We start from the raw sequence: 22,796 nt of genomic DNA on the forward strand, positions 1-22,796 counted from the left end.
CACATGTCTATCTGTATACAGTCGCTCTCACATTCACAGCGATGCTGGGACGATGTATCACACATTAAGCCACCTACCATCCATTCACAAACACCACAGCATCATTTTAGACAGTTTTGCATAGGCACTTCAGAAAATGTACAAATCTAGTGTCATTTGTGCCCTTGTGAATAAGAAGCACGCTTGATCGGTTTGACTATGCATTTGTAGTGTACTTCAGCTATTAAAAGTGTGTATATCTACCCAATACCCTAAACTTAACAACTACCTTACTAACTATTAAATTAGCAAATTAGGAGTTTATTGAGGCAAAAGTCTTAGTTAATGGTTTGTCAATAGCGAGAATTGGTCCTTAAAATAAAATGTGACAAAGTACTTTTAATTGACCACAGATGCTTGTCAGCAGTACTTTAACCATATTTCAATGACAATAGAAGTAATTATGAAATGACATATAATATGTACTTAGATGTGAACTGAATTTAATGTTTTTATATACTTAATTTCATGTTAATGAAAAACGTATTATAGTTTAAATTAATATAGAATGCACTTAAGTAGATTCTAAGTATATTCTTTCAAAGTATATTTCCATAGTAAGTACTCTTACTATGCTAAAAGTATGCTAAAGTTTACTTCTTTTTCACAAGGGTCTTCTTATGAGTTGATTCACTCAATGGTTTGGTCATTGTGTTCTAGAAAAGGCATCTGACTCTGCAGGAAAACCTGAGCAGGAGGAAGAGGTCGATATCGACCTGGAAGCCCCGGAGACAGAGAAAGCAGCCCTCGCCATCCAGAACCAGTTCAGACGCTTCCAAAAGAAGAAGAAGTAGACATACTTGAGCAATTAGGACATCTTACACATGGTTTAGGAAGAAAATGTGAGGAGGGGTAGAAAGCAAGAGAAAGAGAGAGAAGCATAACTTAATTGAGCATGAAATTAAACTAGTCTCCCCTCTGCTGCTCCACATATCCACTAAAGCGACATATCTACCCCCCAAACCCCAAAAAAACTCCTCTTTAACTTCCCGTTTTATCTTTGTCCCATATGAGAAGCCATTCTGAGAAAAAATATCTTCTTTTTTCACACATAGAGTAAGCACAGCACACAACAGTCGCTTCAGAAAAGCACAGTGCACACGTTCACCTCACATCTTCTCTTGTCTCTTTTTTTCCATTTCTCTCTGGTTTTGAGTGAAGCATGGTACAAAATCTCAGGTTTGGTTCGGTTTTAGTCAGTGGAAACCATGCGTCAGCCGGGACTTGACTCCCAGAGTGATGCCAAAATGGTGACAACTAGCACGATTGAGTAGTACTGACAAGCATCTAGTGCCTGTTCTAGTCCACAAACTTTAACCTAAAAGGTATGCAGTTTCCTTACAAACCTGAATTATTGATGCACCTGCGGTCAGCACAAAGAATCGAGAGACAACAAGAGCCAAGAGGACCTGGAAGAAAACAGGATGCACTGCTTCAAAAAGTGTAATAAATAACAGAAGGATAAAAGCTGCAGCCAATGGAAGAGATGCCTAAATACGATGTAGTCGTTGGCAAGAAACTTTGCCCTCATCCTTGCAATCGATCCCGTTCTCCCTGTGACATCTGTTCAGAATAGTATGTAGAGTTGAGTGCCAATGGCCCCTGAAATGAAATCATTGATCAGTTTTAGCCAGTCATCGGACAGGATCAGGATACGCTATCGTGTTGTAGCAGTGGTAACGTGAGCCGAGGTGCATACGCGGTATTGACTGACTGCGCTTCCCAACACACAACCACAGATTTAAAGTCACTGGAGAGATCAGACAAGAGAAACACGTGTATGATGTGAGGAGGAAACAAAAACGCACAAGATTATTCGCCATGAATAGTAACTCCAAATCCCCAGTGCACAACGTCCGGGCATTCACACTTTTCCTCGCATTAAAATCTGCATGTGGCACACTGACCTGCTCTGAAAAGCCAGGCCTGTATCTACGCTTCAGTCTCTTGTCTCAAACTAATTAATGCTCTATTAATTATTATTGGAATGTAACCTCTTTTTCTATTTAAAGGAGAAAATCTCTTTGCTAAGACTCAGCTTTGTATGAAAGTTACCTTCATAACCCAATGGGCCAATTTACATAGTCAAACCTCCCAGTCAGACACCATTTATGGTAAAATTCAAAAGAGTAAAAAAGCAAATTCAACCTCAACCCCATTGGTTTTTCCTTTTGTTTCTACCTCTCATTAACTCTTTGTACCCACAAGACCGCTTACATGTGTCCCCTGTGGTTCTATATGGCCCATTTTAAGTATGGCCTCATTCTGCTTCCCCTGAAGGCTTTTCAATCCTCAATCTCTCTTGTATTGCATGTCAACTGGGATTTTGAAACCTGTTTTAGAGTTTGATGGAATATATGACGAAGCAGCTGTGGTCCATACTGATGTCATAGATACTGTATTACAACTAGAACATAATATTATTCAACACAGAGACAAAATGAATAGGGTACTGTATATTGAAAGCATGCAGCTGTATATCTTAAACACCCTGCTTTATGATATTTCTCCGTTCCATTCAATAGCCTTGAGCACTCGAGTGATTGACATCGGTCTTGTTCCAATTCTTCAGCTGTCTGCTTTCTCCTTCTCGCCCTTCATTGCAAGCTAATCCGGTTAAGGGCTCAGAAATGAGGCGTGATAGAATTTGGCTCACCGAGAAAAGAACCTCGCCATTCATTGAGCGAGTAGTACTACAGCCACATTTCACATGTGTCTAAACCTTTCCAGCCAGCTGAGGGTTAGAGAAGGGATCGAAAGGGAGACATTTTCTTGAAATCTGCTGGAACCTTTAGCAATAACGGCAATGCTACAAGAGACAAGAGCATCTCCAAGTGCCAGAGACACTGACAGACCTCCGCATTCACTGCAGGGAATCCGCCGAAGTCAAGAATCGCCATCAAATGCATCCCGAACCCAGCCTTGCTTATCTGCTAACCTCTTTAAACAAACCAGGTTGCATCATTCTCTGTCGTATTGCTTGTATGCTTTACTCACTGGGCTGGACATCAGATTGAACAAGATAGACGTCAGTCACACTGTAATCTGCCCTCGTTAGTCCTGTTTGAATTCGACTGAGAATCCATTTTGTTGTTTTATACCTCTTGTTCACATTGAGGTGCTGCAAGGGTGTGGATTGGACATTTTGGGGTTTACAGTATGTTGCTGCCTTTTCTGTGTGTCTTAGAGAAGAAATGTGGAAATGCCTGTGACAAATCATCTTTCTGAGGTGCAGAACCCTGTATTTTCTGTTTTAAACTACTGTACTCTATGTGTGGAGGAGTGAGAGATGCAGCGCTCAAACAGCCCTCTGTTCTTTTAACTCTGCACAATTAAAACTTGCTTAAGAAAACCTCCACCGTGGTTGTTTTGTGTTATTAATGTATTGTCATTTGTCTGTTTTAACCCTACCCTTAAAATACCTGCAGCTATTGGAACTTTCCACGATCAGATTTCACAACTCTGTTAAGTCTCCCCTGTTAAACATGGTACAGTCCATAAGATCGTGGAGCTTAAGAAGACACATCATTGGATCCTTTCTACAGAGTAGAGCAAAGACAAGTTAATCTTGCTTTTTTTTTCTTGATTGTTTCTCATATTGAAAGCATGCAGCTGTATATCTTAAACACCCTGCTTTATGATATTTCTCCGTTCCATTCAATAGCCTTGAGCACTCGAGTGATTGACATCGGTCTTGTTCCAATTCTTCAGCTGTCTGCTTTCTCCTTCTCGCCCTTCATTGCAAGCTAATCCGGTTAAGGGCTCAGAAATGAGGCGTGATAGAATTTGGCTCACCGAGAAAAGAACCTCGCCATTCATTGAGCGAGTAGTACTACAGCCACATTTCACATGTGTCTAAACCTTTCCAGCCAGCTGAGGGTTAGAGAAGGGATCGAAAGGGAGACATTTTCTTGAAATCTGCTGGAACCTTTAGCAATAACGGCAATGCTACAAGAGACAAGAGCATCTCCAAGTGCCAGAGACACTGACAGACCTCCGCATTCACTGCAGGGAATCCGCCGAAGTCAAGAATCGCCATCAAATGCATCCCGAACCCAGCCTTGCTTATCTGCTAACCTCTTTAAACAAACCAGGTTGCATCATTCTCTGTCGTATTGCTTGTATTCTTTACTCACTGGGCTGAACATCAGATTGAACAAGATAGACGTCAGTCACACTGTAATCTGCCCTCGTTAGTCCTGTTTGAATTCGACTGAGAATCCATTTTGTTGTTTTATACCTCTTGTTCACATTGAGGTGCTGCAAGGGTGTGGATTGGACATTTTGGGGTTTACAGTATGTTGCTGCCTTTTCTGTGTGTCTTAGAGAAGAAATGTGGAAATGCCTGTGACAAATCATCTTTCTGAGGTGCAGAACCCTGTATTTTCTGTTTTAAACTACTGTACTCTATGTGTGGAGGAGTGAGAGATGCAGCGCTCAAACAGCCCTCTGTTCTTTTAACTCTGCACAATTAAAACTTGCTTAAGAAAACCTCCACCGTGGTTGTTTTGTGTTATTAATGTATTGTCATTTGTCTGTTTTAACCCTACCCTTAAAATACCTGCAGCTATTGGAACTTTCCACGATCAGATTTCACAACTCTGTTAAGTCTCCCCTGTTAAACATGGTACAGTCCATAAGATCGTGGAGCTTAAGAAGACACATCATTGGATCCTTTCTACAGAGTAGAGCAAAGACAAGTTAATCTTGCTTTTTTTTTCTTGATTGTTTCTCTATCCATTCTCAAAACCACTTGTCCTACTGTATGTAGGGTAACATGGATGCTGGAGCCTATACCAGTGTCTCAGGCCATAGGCAGGGAAACACTCTGGATGGATGGCCTGTCAAACACAGGGATTGTCGGGGAAACTGGAGCAAACTTAACATAAAAATGCCTGCTGGCTTGTGGTTTCAAACCAGGGAACCATTTGTTCTGAGGCTTTGACATTGCTACCAACTGAGAAACTCTATTCTCAGTTTCCCACTTTTTACTTTAAATTGTCAACTTCCTAGTAAGGTGTACAAACAGCATTGTCTGAAGGTTAAACACCTTCTTTTGCTGACTTTTTAACAACAAATTAACAAAAATAAATACCTTTTGTAAAGGGTCAACAACGGATAATGAAGGTGGCTGTAAAAAATATACACGCCAGAGGATAATACATTTATTACCCATGGAACGCTGACCTCATTAATCCATGATATGACGTCCTTGTGCTAAAATGTTCCCTTCCGTCATCTCCCATCTCTGCGATTTTTTTCCTACTGATATCAGGCCGCTGTTTTGTTCCCTATATCAGTTACCTGTGCGATCCAAACAGGGGAAGTTGGTCCAAGATCAGTTGTGAAGGAAAACTTCCTCACAGTTCGTGTTGTTATCCCCAAAGGAGGTTTGTTTCCGTCTCTCCATCCCCAGAGTCGGTCTGTTTGGCTTCACGGATGATGAGTATAGACTTCAGCTTCATTAGCCGCTGTCTCTGGAGTGCAAGAGCCCATCAGCAACCGCCTCAGCTCTCTGTGTAATCTCCCAAAAGTAGCACGTGGGAAGAGACAGAGCACTGCTGGGTAACAGTATGGAAACTAATGCGCAACACCTAGGAAGCTGGGGATAAACAGAGCGGTTACAGATTGGATGCTGACAGCTGTAAACAAAAATATACTAGTTTTCATCATGTAATCTGTGATCAGTAACGGACTACACTTTGTAGGTAATCTCCCCAGCTCTGTCCAGAGATCACCAACAAGCCGAGCAACTGCCATTGAGATGAATGGGAATACAAGCCGATAGCTGTTTTCAGGCCTTATAATGAAAACTTGATTCCAAATCGAGGTCGTTATCACGTCTGTTTCCATTTTCTCACTGTCACTGATCACAATACAGTATACACTGGACAGTTCTCCACAACAGATTGATGTGCTAATCTTACCATATTTTACCTTTTGAACAGCCTGCCTCAGTCTGTTGACGCTGTGCTCTCTCTTCACACCCCTCCGGGGTTGTTTCTGAGTAGAGTGTGATACGGTGTTGTGGCACATGTAATTTCAGTGTGATAGCCGTAAGGGCCGTCTGGAGGGCTCTCATGGCTCATTTTATTGCATCATCCTTTTGATGAATGTTTATCCCTTTGGTGCACTACTACATGTTTAACTGAAGCAGCAGACATGTGCACTCTACCTATACAGTGGGTACGGAAAGTATTCAGACCCCCTTAAATGTTTCACTCTTTGTTATATTGCAGCCATTTGCTAAAATCATTTAAGTTAATTTTTTTTCCTCATTAATGTACACACAGCACCCCATATTGACAGAAAAACACAGAATTGTTGACATTTTTGCAGATTTATTAAAAAAGAAAAACTGAAATATCACATGGTCCTAAGTATTCAGACCCTTTGCTGTGACACTCATATATTTAACTCAGGTGCTGTCCATTTCTTCTGATCATCCTTGAGATGGTTCTACACCTTCATTTGAGTCCAGCTGTGTTTGATTATACTGATTGGACTTGATTAGGAAAGCCACACACCTGTCTATATAAGACCTTACAGCTCACAGTGCATGTCAGAGCAAATGAGAATCATGAGGTCAAAGGAACTGCCTGAAGAGCTCAGAGACAAAATTGTGGCAAGGCACAGATCTGGCCAAAGTTACAAAAAAATTTCTGCTGCACTTAAGATTCCTAAGAGCACAGTGGCCTCCATAATCCTTAAATAGAAGACGTTTGGGACGACCAGAACCCTTCCTAGAGCTGGCCGTCCGGCCAAACTGAGCTATCGGGGGAGAAGAGCCTTGGTGAGAGAGGTAAAGAAGAACCCAAAGATCACTGTGGCTGAGCGCCAGAGATGCAGTCGGGAGATGGGAGAAAGTTCTGTGTTTTTCTGTCAATATGGGGTGCTGTGTGTACATTAATGAGGAAAAAAAAATAACAAATGATTTTAGCAAATGGCTGCAATATAACAAAGAGTGAAAAATTTAAGGGGGTCTGAATACTTTCCGTACCCACTGTATCTCCTTTAGAACATTTGACCATATTTTCAAGGGTTTAAATCTAGTTTTTGTGTGTTTTGATTCTGGAGAATCACCATTCAGTAATGCAATCTAGGTTACTTGTTTTAGGTAATGTATTCTGACTACTTTTTAAATTACCTTTTATCTAATTTAGTTCTAATAGTTTTAAACTGGCCATTAAACGTACCGTATTGATATAAAAAAGTAAAGAGAAATAAAACATATTCAGTTTTTTTATATCAACATCATTAAGTGCATTAAGCATTAAGCCAATTTATAAAAAGCTAACAATTAATTGAATCATGACTTTATTTGCATGACATTTACATGACCAATCTATACTGTGAATATAGACAAAGCTAAATGGTATGACACACAGTAGGATTTTTAGAAAGGAAAATATAAAAGAGAAAAAAAATGGAGAATAAATAAATTAGGAATGATTTATTGCCATTGTGTGAATAATATGCAATCCATAAAAAGTAACTGTAATCTGATTATGAGCATTATAAAATGTCATATAGTTTAATTACGAGTACTTGATTTTTGGAATCTGATTACGTAATCCAGATTACATGTAATCAGTCACTACCCAGCACTGCCTCCGAATGTATGCGATCTGCACTGTGACCAAAGGTTTATGATTCTTACATGTTTTTGTTCATCATGATAATCTTAACAAATGAACACAACGTTGAAAGCCTCAGAAGTAAAAGTCAAAACGTAGGTTATCAACAGATTACACCATGGTCGCTTGACATCACCACCATTAAGCTTCTGACAGCTCTTCCGTTAAAAATATTTTCCCTTAAAGTTTGAGGTACAATAGTCGGCAAGAGCATGATTATAAACACAGCAAGGCTGAAAAAGCGCTAGTGAGTGGAGTTTACCAGTTTGTTGTGATTACGTTTAATGTCGCCAACAACAAGTTGATATTACTTATGTATTTAATGTTTCAGAATAAAATATGAAAATATATTGAGCTTGTGTTAACCCTATTTCAGACATATAACCAAAAAAAAATGATGACAGAAGGTAAGCATGAAGGTCCACCACTAATCATGAAATCATGAAAAATTGTATGAAAATGTACAAATGAAATTGTATGAATTATCCACCAATTTGCCAGAACGTTAGTTAAATAGTTAGCAAAATAGTTAAAAACTGTTGTTATATCAGTATATCACTAAAAATGTACATATCAAACTTTTAAAAGCTCTCCAAAATATGGTCACATGCAAAGCATCTATAATAATAATCGCAATGTTGATTTCATGAGAAAATTGAACTACTGTAGGGGCCGATATGTATGAAAGTGCATGCATGGGTGCACAAACTGTATATTTGTACAGTTTTGTATGATTCTGCTTACACCGCATTGACAGTTAGGTTTAGGGTTGTACTTTCCTACTTGATTTATTTTTTTTTTTGTACAAATCAATCAACATCTTGTAAACCAGTTTGGGTTGGGCTGTCAATGAGGAAAGTTACTTTTTTTGTCCTCATCATGGTGTAGTTAGGGTTAACCCGACCAAGCTAACTAGTCAAATCTTGACCCAAAGTAGCTGCAATGTGATGGCCAAGCATTTGTACTTGCCTAACATATGTTGGCGAATTGATGGCTGATTCATATGAATTCATACATATTTCTCAACTCATCAAACTCATCAGCTTACAACCCACTGATGGTTATGGTTGGACTTTCATGCTTGCGTTTTTCTTTCTTTCTTAAAATCACATTGAACGAATTCACATGAAATCGCCTCCTCGTAAAACAGTTGTTTTCTCATGAGATTGGTTTGAGAAGAACCTGATTGAGGCTCAAGGTTTCAGAATAAAACAGAAGCTACTGTGTTGTCTGTATTATGTTAGGAATCCCTCTTTTCACCAGCAGGTTTTCTGTACAGTTTAAAGCATCTGTGTGACTCAACATGATGTCATGAGAAATCTGGGCTGTATGTTCTTTTCTGGGCTCATAGTGGGCGGGAGTGAAAGCAAGAGAGGGAACGAGAGAGGGGGAGGAGAAATGAGGGGATATAATGGGTTGTGTGTAAGTGTACACCTAAAGAATACATCGACACAGGATCTGAGGGGAAGAAAATGTGTGTGTGTGCGTGTGCGTGTGTGTGCGATCGCAGCAGCAGCGTAAAGTGCTGTTACGTGGGGGTGGAGAGACAGAGGGAGAAAATAAGTGAGAGAGAGAACAGAGCTTCTAATAATAACCCTGAGAGGGAACACAATGATTGAGGCACTGAACGCACGGACAGAAGAGAAAAAGACAAAGAGAAAGCCGAAAATAAAGCTCAGAGTAGATCAGCGAGAAAGACTTCATGTTAAATTGTAATGGAATAAAACATGGTTGAAGAGGGGAACAGAGGATCAGATGTGGAATTATGTTTTTAAAACATCTGCCAGACACATATTTCAGAGCTCTTCTGTTCATGTTTACACTGTGATACTCACAGTATCATTCAATAATGCCTAGCAAAAATGGCTGATCAGGGCTGTATTTGTCCGTCAACACCCGTAAAAACGTCTGAAAACAAACTCCAATGACTCCAGATGAGGTGTTTGAACACTGGTCAGGTGTATGTGTGTACTGTCAGGGCACTAAAACATTTACAGGATTGCGGCAATGCTGTGACGGGAATAAAGATGGCTGAGTGCTGCCCTCCTCTGGTGTGATGAAGGTTAAACATCCTCATCTCCCTCTCAAGACTGCCAGGAACATCTGAAAAAAAAACATCTGGGATTGTATCTAATATAGCCTCACAGTCTCACAGCTGAATGATGTGTATCCTGAGTGTTAAAAAAAAGTAAGATACTTGTGGATATATGAGACAAACTAGGGGTAGGCGATATGACCAAAATCTTATATCACAATATGAGTAATTTTATTTCAGGGTAACTATATATATCACAATATAGTTGTTTATTATTGAAATAAAGTCTTTATGATATCAACATTTTTGATTCCATAGACATTTCATAACGTGATAGTGTCAATATCACACACACACACACACACACAAACCTAATACTAGCATAAATTAAAAAAAATAAATAAATAAACTTAAGCTCACTGAAGACAAGTAAACAGTCAGTAATTAAATAAGAATACAAAACTAATTACAAGCAATAGGACAACAGATAAAGTAAAATAAATACTACAAAATACTACATGTATTGTATAAAGTAATCAAATGTATAAAAAGCACTGCATATTCTTCACTGTGTAAATTAAATATATATATATTTCTTCTTATTAAAGTTGCAAAAGTGATTTAGTCAAGAGCAGTGAGAGATTTTCTCTCTTTTGTTGTCTGATTAACTTGAAAGACAGACAGCAGGAATATTAGACTGCTGTCACTTTAAGAGCTGTCCGGATCCAATATACTGTTACACATGCGTTTTCTTTCTCAGCTGTTTGCTTTCACTTAAACCTAAATTACTGTGTTACGTGGATACTTGCAAAGACACTTGCAAGACACTTGCAAGACATTTTGACACATAGTGTGTATTTAACCTTTCAAGGCCTATAAAGCAGCAAAAATAACTCCCATGTTCAATACTCCCTTTATGTGCGCCCGCCTCTCCGACAGTGCTCAGAAACAGTCTCTCAGACAGCATGCACATATAGCGAAATTAGTTCCCTTTCAAACAGTCTCTCCCGTTGCGTTTGACAGGCTTATGGGGAAACTCCTGTTTACTCTGATACTGAAGCCTGATTTGTTCACGTTCTTGTAACAGCATGAACAAATGACGCTTCAACCCTCCAAAAGGGGTGGAGCCGACCGCTATTTAAGTTGGCTCTGCGCGCCATTTCGTCAGAATTTTTCTCCTTCAGCAATGAAGATCATCTCCTCGCTGGACTCTGAAAAAATAAGCCGAAACAAGAAGCTCAGCCTTCTGCACCTAGCACTCAGAGCAGCACTTTGTATGCTTCGGAGGCTGCTCTAAAGGGCTGCCGGTTACGAAGCAGAGACTATCTCACTGGAAAGTTGAGAGTATAGCCCTGGTTTATGCCTCAGCGGGCTTACAGTGTCCTATCGGAGTGAGGGCCCACTCTACCAGAGTGATGGCCTCCTCCTGGGATCAGTCCAACGGGATTTATATTGGTGATATCCACATTCACTAGGCTTTACAACTTGGACGTCCCTGCCCTCCAGGCACTGATTTTGTCCGTTTAATTTACCTAATCCCCTCTGTAATCGGAGAAGTTTCTGTTATATAGTCCGCAGCCTAGTGGCTTGGGTCTCATAATTAGCTCATGCTTTTATGAGCCTTCATTACGTGCGCTCCTGGGCTGGGCTCTGCACTTGCTTATACCACAGGGCTATTTGATGCATTCCCCATATGTGTGTCAAACGCAACGGGAGAGAGACCGTTCGAAAGGGAACGCGCTGGTTACTAACGTAACCTCGGTTCCCTGAGATAAGGGAACGAGCATTGTGAACGCTGCTGTGCTTTAAGACTGCACATTAGTTGATGGCTGTCACTGAAGCACCATTTGTTCATGAAGCTACACGAACGTGAACAAATCAGGCTTCAGTATCAGAATAAACAGGAGTTTCCCCATAGCGTGTCAAACGCAATGCTCGTTCCCTTATCTCACTGAATAGAGCAACTATTAAAATATCATTCAGCCAATAGAACTGCTTTGGGGTTCAAGTCAGATTCAATCTTAGAAGATCATCCAGAGTATTTCTCAAAAATCTTTGATTTTCTCTGCTGCTATTTAACAAAACATTTTACTTAAAGTTTCTCTTTATCCCCCACATGCTCTGGTGCCTTAAAAAGAAAAGCATGTTGCTTGTGGTACTAATTTACGCCAGTAGGGGCAAACCACTGATACAACTGCGTGAACTTTTAACCTATAATAATAAAATAATCTTGCATCATGACAACACGTGATTTAATAATCAGCATGATCATAAAGTGTCAATTAATAATCGTATAGTGACTTGCACAAACTGTTCTGTAATTACAGATTTCATCAAAGCTCACCATTAAAAAAAAACTAAATGTGAATTCAAAATGCAAGGCTCAAGTCAGCGACACACACTGTAGCTCCGGTCACAGGTGGCTGAAGACACACCCACAGCAAACAGAGGCCGGAGAAAGAGCGTGAGAACAGGTTTTGATCAGGTTTTATTCTCACACACCCATCACAAGCCAGTCAAACTTTGTAGGAAACTACAAGAAGATCCTTCATCATGCAGTGTAAGTCACAATCTCTGTTTATTCCACCTACACAAACTCTTTTCTTAGTTTATCATTCTATATTAAATGTCTGAATAAATGGAGGTTGTTTCTGACAAACATTGAGCATATCAAATCAGGTAGTTATTGCTCTATGAATCTGCTATTATTGTTTGTTGCTTACTTGGATGAAGCCACATGCACGGCTCTAGTGAAAAAGAAGTCTGGTTAATTGTATTGTGCACTTGTATATTTTATACTTAAGTATGTACAAATGTACTTGCAGATTAATGAAACAAAGGGCACTTAAGTGACTTAAAGATACTTCCGTGGCTGTTTCTTAACACACTTAAGTACACTTTTAAAAAATGCCCTTTGTAATGTTTTACTATCAAGCACATTTTAAATCATTATGTTTTAATAATATGTTGTCATGTTTTAAAGAAGTACACTTATTTTGATGTGTTGACTAACATACTAATGCACATGTAAAGTACTTGATTTTAATTTTAACTGTAGTGTTATGCAATATTACATTTAAAGTTTATATATATTAAATGTACTAAATTGCAACTTCATCATTACACAACTTATGTAATTACAAACATATTAAATATATTACATTAAAGTTTCAACAGAAATTGCATTATAATTTACTATAAATGCTCATAAAGATATAAAGATGGACTTAAGTATGTCAGAAGTTTGAGGTTTTGTATTCATTTGGACGCGAGTAAAAAGAGCAGACAGGAACAGATGGTTGTTTGGATTTGAATGTTGCCGAAGTCAAAGAAAAGCCGGTTGTACAGCATTCCTGAGATAACACGGTGACGTGTGCATTGTGCTGTTTGCACGTCCTTCACACGTCTGACAAGAAACTGTGACTCTCTGAGCTTATATAAGCTGTAAATCTGGTCTCTCACTTGTTGCTGTTAGTGACTGAGGCTGTTGAATCAGGACGGATCCATTGGGCTTGCAAACATGTCGAAGATTTGTTCATTATGTAATCTTTACATAAGTCTTTTTTGAAAGCTTTAATATTTTCTATTAACTATGAACTAACAGTTTTAAACTTTTTGGTTGGCATGTTTCGTCAAAAGGGACTTTTGACGGGCCGAGTGCTAAAATAAGGGCTGAGTGCCTGTACTTTGGTACGAATGTAAACACATCGCTCTCCAAAACTCTCTTCACTGGTTCATCAATATGGCAAATTGAATGCCTGACTCCTAAAATGTTGCATTTTCCCTTCCAAGCCAGACTATAACTCTCAAATAAACTAAATAAACTTTGATTCAAAGTCTTTATTCCAGCACAGCAATTTTCAAAAAAATCTTCTCACAGTCTGGAAGCTGAAGTGATTTGCTTAAGGACACAAGGGCGACCGAGAGCTTGAGTAACTCTTCAGATAATGGGCCACCTTCACCTGAAACTATACATGAGACCTTTGTGTTAACAGCCCACACGCTTAATGCCTACGCTAACACTCCCGATCCAATGCCAGGCCTTTCATTCTCCTCTGATACCTTCACATTTGCCAGGAGAGCTGATGCTAATCACTTTAATCACTATTCAGTTTGTTTTTGTGAATGTTATTAGGATATGCTATTTTTTTTTCAGTATCTGTTATTGTTTTGTCTTGGATTCTTGTTTGGTGATGGGTGTTCCCGAAAGTCCTTTGAATAGCAGGGTCTTTGACTCAATAGCTATGTTTCCATCCACATAATTTTATGCAAATTTGGAGTTATTTAATAAAAAAAAAAGCTGGATGGAAACCCCAAGATGTGCAAAAAATCTTCAAATGTGCATAAAAACACGATAACATTTAGTACTGTTTTGTTTTTCATCTGTCCTTATGTAGGGAAAAAAGTCACAGGCTTCCCTGGTTTCCCAACTATTTTTTTTAAATAATTTTATCATTGATACTTTACGCCAGTGAATGAACACACTGGATGAAAACATTGCTTTATTCGCAAATGTTGTATGCAATACAAGTTTCATTGGGATGAAAACGTAGCTGATGATTCATAGAGATGTCGGTGCACAAATGAAAAGTAGAATTTATTTTGTTTGCCTGCAAGCTTCAAAGTCCAAGGCAAGGCCTGAATTTGCATATGTATACAATCAACTAAAAGCATGCGTTTCTAGTGATGGGAAAGTACATACATATGAATAGCTACATTTACATGCACCCAAATAATCCATTAGTAATCAGATTAATGGCACAAATGTACTTTAAAAAAAGCCTTGTAAACACCTCTGTCTGAGCAATTCCAATCGATCGGATTGATGAAAGGTGATACAGACCTGAAATAATCCAATCAGGAAAAGAAAAATAAGGAAGTAAACGCTTGAATCTGACTAACCTCTCAATTGGATTCAAATATAATTTGCACACATGCGCAGTGCTGTGATGTGCAGATTTACACGTTTATGTCTTACGAACATGTTTTTTTTTTACCTCTCACGTCAGTCGGTGGAGGATATATTTGCCAATTAAAACCTCTTCTGAAATATCGAAAACAATGCTGACACGTCATCAAAAATGGCAATTATACTTTAAGAATCCAAAATTGGATTTGATTCATTCTAAATGATGAAAATGAGTGCATGTAAGCAGAAGACAGAACTGCACAAACCTTCCTTCTTCCTGCTCTTTCGAATTCCACTTTTTGGTGCCTCCAATCTAACTCAATCTCTTTCTCCCTCAACCCTTCGCAGGCCCGCAGTCTCCGGGGCGAATCCTGTCGGAGGAGCAGTTCTCCTGCTCCATCTGTCTGGAGGTTTTCGTCGAGCCCGTCTCCACTCCCTGTGGCCACACTTTCTGTAAGGCCTGTCTGCAGGGCTTCTGGAATCACAGCAAGAAGTTCCTGTGTCCCATGTGCAAGAAAGCCTTCTCCAGAAAACCAGAGCTCAGCGTCAACTGCGTGCTGGCTGAGATCGCAGAACAGTTCCAGGGTCTGTCGACAATGTCCTCGGTTCCTGAGTTTGTGAATTCCCCACAGAAAGACGACGACTGGGGAGACTTCGCTAAAGCAGGAGACGTGCCCTGCGATGCCTGCATCGGCCGGAAGATGAAGGCCATGAAGTCGTGTCTGAGCTGCCCGGGTTCGTTTTGTGAAGCTCACCTGCGGCACCATAAGAAGGGGAAGGCGATGAGCTCGCACAAGCTGGTGGAGCCCATACACAACCTGGAGGACAAGATGTGCAAGACACACAAGCGCCTCCTGGATGCCTACTGCCGAAACGAAAATGTGTGCGTGTGCAAGGAGTGCACAGGGTCCTCGCATAAAGGCCACGATGTTGTCTCCACCGAACGAGAGTGGAAGAAAAAAACGGTGAGATTTAAACCTTGTATTAAATAAAAAAGGGTATGTTCTTTATGGTACTGCGCGCAATTAGATTCAATACAATTCTCCAAACGTCTATGAAAACAACAACAATATTAGTATTAAATTGTAAAAACATGAGAACGAACGTATGACATATAAAACTATAAAAAGGTCAAATTCTAATTTTTAACTAACCATTAACTACATCTTTTGCCTCAAACTCCTAATTACTGCTTATTATTAGTTAGTAAGGTAATTGTTAAGTTTAGGTATTTGGTAGGATTAGGGGTGTAGAAAATGGTCATGCAGAATATGTGCTTTATAAGTACTAATAAACAGCCAATATGCTAGTAATATGCATGCTAATAAGCAACTAGTTAATAGTGAGAACTGGTCCCTAAACTAAAGTGGTACAATGCTTTCTTGTAGCTCAAACAGTAGAGCATGTCACCAGCAACGCCAATGTGTTGGGTTTGATTCTCCGGGAATGCATGAATTTAACAAAAATAAATTAAATTATTAATTTAATGCAATGCAAATTTCATAAGTTGCATGAATGTTAATGTTAACTCTCTCATAGGGTAGCTGAGAAACAGACATAGCAAAATACAGTACTATGCAAAAGTCTCAGACCATCAGTCTGTCTCATTTTTTGTCTGTTTCTTCATGCAACCGCAGACGGACTGGATGATGGTGAGATCAGATCTCAGTGTGGAGCAATGGCTGTTGTCACATTCTTGTGCATACACAAATCTCACTGCATTATTACAATGAATAATAGTAGAAATGTTTGGAAATGTAAACAGATATTTCCTACTGACACACTACAGCAAAATATAGAAATAATTGACTTAAACCATTTTTTTGCTGGTGAAAATACTAATGGCCTAAGACTTTTGCACAGTACTGTACAAATAAATGTGTTAATTTGGGTCTGGCAGCTGACTTTAATCATGAAAGTATGTATGCAGGTCAAATTGACCCACAAACAATATAATCAGAATAAATTGCGAATGCACATTCTACAACAATGAAATATAATAATAAAAATAACAATTCCATACATTTATATAGCACTTTTCTGGGCACTCAAATCGCTTTACATAGAAGGGGGGGAATCTCCTTAACCACATTTTGCAGGCTTGATCATGACCCTAAATGAGCACAAGTCTCAACATTTAAAGGATAACACCATAGGGTGTTAACCAATACTTCAGACAACTCAAAAATCAAATTGACTCATCACATAATTACTGAAATATATTTTGGGAGCTTGACAATTCAAGAAATGTGACTTGTGGATCTTATTGTTTGGTTCATAGAGTCAGCTGGGAAAGAAAAGGTCAGAACTGAAACATCTAATCAAGGAGCGAGAAAAGAAACTGGAGGAGATCAAGCAGTCCATCAAAGTGCTCAAAGTGAGTCCATATATACTCTGTGATGCTTCTTTTCTTGAAAGGCTGAGTGGCCTTTGATCATTTTTCTTTGATCAGTTCCATGCTCATGTACGTATATTATATATGCTTGGTAGTTTACATTTCTGCCATTTGGATTTTTGCTAAAAAGCTACTTTTACAAGTCTTCAAACTTCAGATAATCAGTTAAAAGTAACTAAATGCTTTTGACCCATATCCATTAATCTGTATCGCATCCGCAAGTCATAATAGATTATACATTGCAAACTGTAATTGCTGCTTACAGCTATATTTATTATGCATGGCAAAACAACACATAAACAGTATGTCACAAACAATTTGATAGTAATCAATAATCATAAATAATAATTATCTGCAATCAAAGTCTACATAACTAATTAAATCTCTGCCTTGAGCTCTGTCCCTGTAAGGATTCAGTTAACAGACTGTGGCAAGTTCATGGGTTTTAAAACCTGAAGATATTATAGAATTTCACAGAATAGAATTTGTGATTGCCAGACCTGGAAAGTTCAAGGAAATTAATGCAATGTTGGAAGGGGGAATCAAAAACTGGAAAAGTCCCAGTACAGACCCAGGGTGAAAGCTGCCTCTGCCTTAGACTGTTTTGTTGAGAATATCTGTTTACCTTTTGTTTCATCTGACAAAACCAGTTAGGGCACTGCAAATATTTGCCCATGCTGTCACACCCCTCTTTAACTGAGAACATTACCCTTCAAATGCTGAACAACACAAGCAATTCAGGATAAAAGGAACTTGAAAAGCCTTTTGTTTTTGACTGGAAATAAACATATCACTTGAGTTACAGGAAGTGTTTCTGTCTTAAAGTGGAAACAGAGCTGAAGTTAGTGACAAGTATGACATCACTATTGACAAATACCGCCAAAAACAGAACATTTTCATCTGTGATATTTTATCCTTCCTGTGAGATCGGATTCGGGTTTGTGTCAATGACATGCAAGGTTAATGTGTTAGTGTTTTGCCTATTCAATAACTGTAAATAGATCACAGGGCCATTATGAGTCACATTTAAAAATACAAAGAGGATCCAATTACATAGAGGGTGGAGTGGGAGAAATAACTCATATTAGCCTCATTAATGCTCATGAAAGCATTAATGATTACAGTAATTACTGTAAGCAGAAATAAAGATGTCGGAGCAGGTATAGATGTGTTAGAATCAACACAGTTCTTCAATATAAGTTTCAGCGGTTCAACCGGTCTGTGCTGTCAAAACACTCGGGCTGAGATTCTGCATGCTCATGTCAACATGCGATCTGCATGCGTTTGTCACGAGCCTCTCTGGTCTCTGTCCTGGAACTGTTCTATGCATTTTCACCACAGAGAAACCAGAAAAATCTGATCCATGTTGGTCTCAAAATCAGAGTTACCTACCTGATCCTGCAAACATGACCTGCAGCATGATAGTGGTGTTGTGTGTGATGTTTAGGCTGGGAGAACATTAAAACTGTATTGCTAGAATGTTTGAATCTCTGATGAATGGTGTATTATTTACACCTAAGGCAAAACAAATATTCTGTCAGGCTGAATTCAATTAAATTCATGCCATACAATCGGTGGCAGAACATGAAGCTTTCAGCTGCTTTGCCACCTGGCTACCAGAAGCAGCATATTAAATTTCACTTTCATTTCAGCAATGGAATATAAATAATAAAATAAATAAATAATAAAAAAAACAATAATTTATCACAGACATGACTTTCGAAAATAAAGTTCCCTTTCATGGGAACTTCGAACTGCGTCCTCTAGGGGTCGCTATGGGGAACGCCTCGTCGTGACCCGTGTCTGAAGCATACATTGAAAAAACACCAACTTGTTGGCCGGCGACAGCCATGACGTCACTACCGGTGCGACTATAGTATAAATAGGCGCCGGGAGCACACATCATTCTCTTCTTCGTCTTCATTGACTGTTTTGTTTGAAGGCGCCTATTTATACTATAGTCGCACCGGTAGTGACGTCATGGCTGTTGCCGGCCAACAAGTTGGTGTTTTTTCAATGTATGCTTCAGACACGGGTCACGACGAGGCATTCCCCATAGCGACCCCTAGAGGATGCAGTGTCTCGTTCCCTACTCAGGGAACCATGGTTACATAAGTAACCTGAGACGTTATTTGCAGGGCTGAATTTGATCATTGAAGGTAAGTGGTAAATACAGTGAGATTGTATTATTTAACATATTTAATTATTGCATGTTTGCGTGGAGTTTATCCGCTTTAGAGTTTATTTGAGATCTAAAGAGTATGTGCTGAGAGTATATAAGATGACATTTTTTACAGTAAAATAATGAATACAAATAGTAAATGTATTTGAACTGTAAATGATTATTTTAATGTTTCACAATCATAGTTTTTATTTAATAGAATGGGGATTTAATGCAAAGTTGAAAAATACAAATGTGAAAGAAGGAAAATAATGTTGATGGAGCAAATAGACATACACAAATACAGAGTTCTGGCATGGAACTCTAGATGGCGCAGTCCGATAGGTCTAACTCAATCTGACCTAATGACATCATCACATGGCACAGCTGATTGGTTCTCTCCTGTATCGGTAACCAATGAGCTCACTGCTCAACATTCAAATATATAACTAGTGCTTGCCATAGCAGTGCAGCTTGCTTCAGAAACCCTCCACCTTCCCCAGCTTCCTCCACCTGTATAGTTCTGCTACGAGGTGATTCATGTATGTTATATTTGCAGCAGCAATATTTCTTACATGATGCGGAGAAAGGAGACAAAATAATGCATAATCAATCTTAAATAAGGGTTATTTAAGGGTTATTCGGTCAGCTGCTGTATGATGACACATGGCATCCTCTCTGTTTTCAGGACAGCAGTCAGAGGGAGGTCGAGGAGAGCTGGGTGGTTTACGCGGAGCTGCAGCGGCTGCTGGAACAGTCTCAGGCCGAGCTGCTGGAGCTCATCACGACGCGGCAGAAACAAGCGGAGCAGCAGGCCAAAGATCTGTCCAGCGGCCTGGAGCACGAGCTCAACACACTGAGGAAGAGGAGCAGCGAGCTGGACGCACTCGCTCAGACACAGGACAGGGTGCTCTTTCTACAGGTCACTATACACTGCCTTTCAACGTTTGATTATTTTGAAAGAAATGAATACTTGTATTTATCAAGGATGCATTAAATTGTTCAAAAGTGACATCAAAGACATTTATAATGTTGCAGAATGTTTATTTTAAAAATAAATGCTGTTCTTTTGAACTTTCTATGCATCAAAGAATCCTGAAAAATTAAATGCATCATGGTTTCCACAAAAATATTGAGCAGCACAACTGTTTTCAACATTGATGATAATCAGTAATGTTTTTTGAGCAGCACATCAGCATATTATAATGATTTCTGAAGGATAATGTGACACTGAAAACTGGAGTAATGATGCTGAAAATTCAGCTTTGAGCACAGCAATAAATCACATTTTACAATACATTCACACAGAAAACATTTTAAATTGTAATACTATTTCACAATATTACGTTTCTTTCAAACCCACTGAAAAATCTGAGGCAGTGTGACTCCAAACCTTTGAGAAAATTAGAAAAAAATTATATAAACAAAACATGTTTCCAGTTCCTAGAATTGACACAAACAGTGTGTGCATCTGAGCTTTGTTAATTAAACCTAATATTTTTCTTCCAGTTCCTGCCATCTCTTCCTCCTCCACCGGAGCCGTCTGATTGGTCAGCTGTGTCCGTGAACACGGATCTGTACCTCAGCACTATCAGGAAGTCCGTCTGCTCTCTGGTGGACAAATTCCAACACGAGGTCAAACGGCTTTATGGGAAAGGTGAAGAAGCATGTCCAGGTTTTCCCTGCACTTTCCAATTCATTTCAAACTGGCTAATTTACCTGATCTATGTATTCTTCATGAAGTGTTTATTTTCCTTTCAGAACTCAGGAAGCTGCAAAACTATGCAAGTAAGAGCCATTCATATTCGCATTAGTAAATAACACAGTCATATGAACACTGCAGGACTGTATGGATAATTTCCATGTTTCAATCTTTTTCAACTGAATAAATATTGTATCCTATGGATTAAGATATGAGAGAGACAAAGTTATTTTTAGATCAATGTTCACACAAGTCAAAGCTCAATCTGTTCCTCTAGAGGGCAGGCTTGAGCTCACTGCCACTGCATTATCAAGTATTACACTGATTTATGACAAAACCAGTCTTAAGTAACTGTAGTAATTTAATAATTTTACCTTATTTCTATACTTCACTATTATTTTAAGGACTATGCAGCCACGCCATATCTACAAAAGAGAATATCAGACTTGAACTGGTAAAACAATTATCTTTATTTAAAATGTTTCAAGTCTTAACGTGACGTGGCACCCTACCTAGATAATTTTCCACCAGCCGCCACTGCCTTTAATGTTAATAAAACAACAAAACACAAAGAGAACAATCACTGACTGCTCTTGACTGATGAACTTTAATACAGTTGCTTTAATGAGAATCAGTGTATAATTTATACAGTTATAAAGCAACCAGACAAAATACCCCAACAACTACATAACAATAAAACTCCTTAGCAACCACATAACAGCACAATAGGAACCAATCATTAACAAGCAGATCTCACAATATCTTCACAAAATGACAGATTTCACAAGTCATCATGACATCGTGATCTCTTATAAATCACACATTTGAGGCACAATCCTGCCAGTTATTTTGTATATTTTTTTGCTCTGCCAATCGTAAAAAAAGCTAAAAATCTACACTGAGTACCAGAGTACTATTAGTACTATTTCAGTCTTCCTACTTCAAAACATCACATTTAATTCAATGTGTTACCTCTTTGTAATTATTTACTAGCATTTTCTGAGTGAAAACTGTTTCGATATATATATATATTCAGTGTACTGTTGTGTTTCAGAGCAACACAGCAGTGGTGTTTTGTCCCTGAATGAATCAGCGTTGTTGAACAAATTGGTTGAAAGAATGATTCAATGACTCACTCATTTCTGTCTATTTTTGCGTTCCCCAATGAGAGACTTAACTGATTTCGGTCTCCTCTCTAGGTGAGGTGATCTTGGATTCTGCCACAGCTCAGCATAATCTTTGTTTTTCCGAGGATGGCCGGCAGGTGCGCTATGAAGAGCAGCGAAAGAGCTCCATGCATTCGGACACGCCGCGGCGCTTCAACCCAGCACTGTTTGTCCTGGCGCGCGAGGGTCTTTCCTCCAGCAGACACTACTGGGAGGTGGACGTGGGACACAAGACCGCTTGGACCGTAGGCGTGGCCCGGGGGTCGGTGAAACGCAAAGGAGAGATCCGCCTCAGTCCAGAAGGAGGCTTCTGGTGTTTATGGCTGAAGGGCGGAGAAGTGAAAGCTCTTACTGGCAACAGGGTTCCTCTGCATCTCGCCACACTGCCTCAGAAGCTGGGCATCTTTCTGGACTACGAAGCTGGCCAGGTGTCCTTCTACGACGTGAAGACACGCTCTCATCTCTACACGTTCACCGATGCATTCACTGAGAGTGTCTACCCTATTTTCAGCCCTTGCATCAACCAGGACGGAAAGAACCCTGGAGCGCTGGTCATCACTGCCGTTAAACACAGCTGAGATGGCAAACTCACTCCGATGCACGAGTATCTTAAAACACAGTATGGGAACCAGCATGCATCTAGTGTAAGAAGACTATACTTTGAAGGATGCAGACAGTTCAAAATACATATACACTACTGTTAAAATGTTTGGGGTCACTAAGAAAGAAATGAAGTCTTATTCAGAAAGAAT

General features: G+C 39.3%; 1 protein-coding gene and 1 long non-coding RNA gene across 2 annotated transcripts in view; both read left to right on the top strand.

Moving 5' to 3' along the window:
- Nucleotides 1-718, top strand: part of LOC107701335 (uncharacterized) — a 10,992-nt gene extending 10,274 nt beyond the window's left edge. Inside the window, exon 3 of the long non-coding RNA XR_001635634.1 lies at nucleotides 700-718. This is a non-coding gene — a long non-coding RNA (uncharacterized LOC107701335). The remainder of the gene's footprint in view (nucleotides 1-699) is intronic.
- Nucleotides 719-12,197: 11,479 nt separating this feature from the next.
- On the top strand, nucleotides 12,198-22,671 carry LOC107701387 (E3 ubiquitin-protein ligase TRIM39-like). The gene is made up of 7 exons (XM_016503390.1): nucleotides 12,198-12,271; nucleotides 14,969-15,585; nucleotides 16,902-16,997; nucleotides 19,865-20,098; nucleotides 20,686-20,833; nucleotides 20,938-20,964; nucleotides 22,078-22,671. Exons 1-7 carry the CDS (start codon nucleotides 12,265-12,267, stop codon nucleotides 22,620-22,622), a joined length of 1,674 nt encoding a protein of 557 aa, XP_016358876.1. The 5' UTR covers nucleotides 12,198-12,264; the 3' UTR covers nucleotides 22,623-22,671.
- The last annotated feature ends 125 nt before the right edge of the window (nucleotides 22,672-22,796 follow it).

The sequence above is a fragment of the Sinocyclocheilus anshuiensis genome, unplaced genomic scaffold (genome assembly GCF_001515605.1).
Source record: "Sinocyclocheilus anshuiensis isolate Anshui unplaced genomic scaffold, SAMN03320099.WGS_v1.1 scaffold1347, whole genome shotgun sequence".
NCBI classification, from domain to species: Eukaryota; Metazoa; Chordata; class Actinopteri; order Cypriniformes; family Cyprinidae; genus Sinocyclocheilus; species Sinocyclocheilus anshuiensis.

What these genes read in the sequence shown, in the direction of transcription:
- LOC107701387 (XM_016503390.1), top strand. An exon ending in AGTCCATCAAAGTGCTCAAA is followed by an intron (nt 16,998 to 19,864) that starts GTGAGTCCATAT and finishes CTCTGTTTTCAG; the next exon opens with GACAGCAGTCAGAGGGAGGT. An exon ending in GAAGCTGCAAAACTATGCAA is followed by an intron (nt 20,965 to 22,077) that starts GTAAGAGCCATT and finishes TCTCCTCTCTAG; the next exon opens with GTGAGGTGATCTTGGATTCT.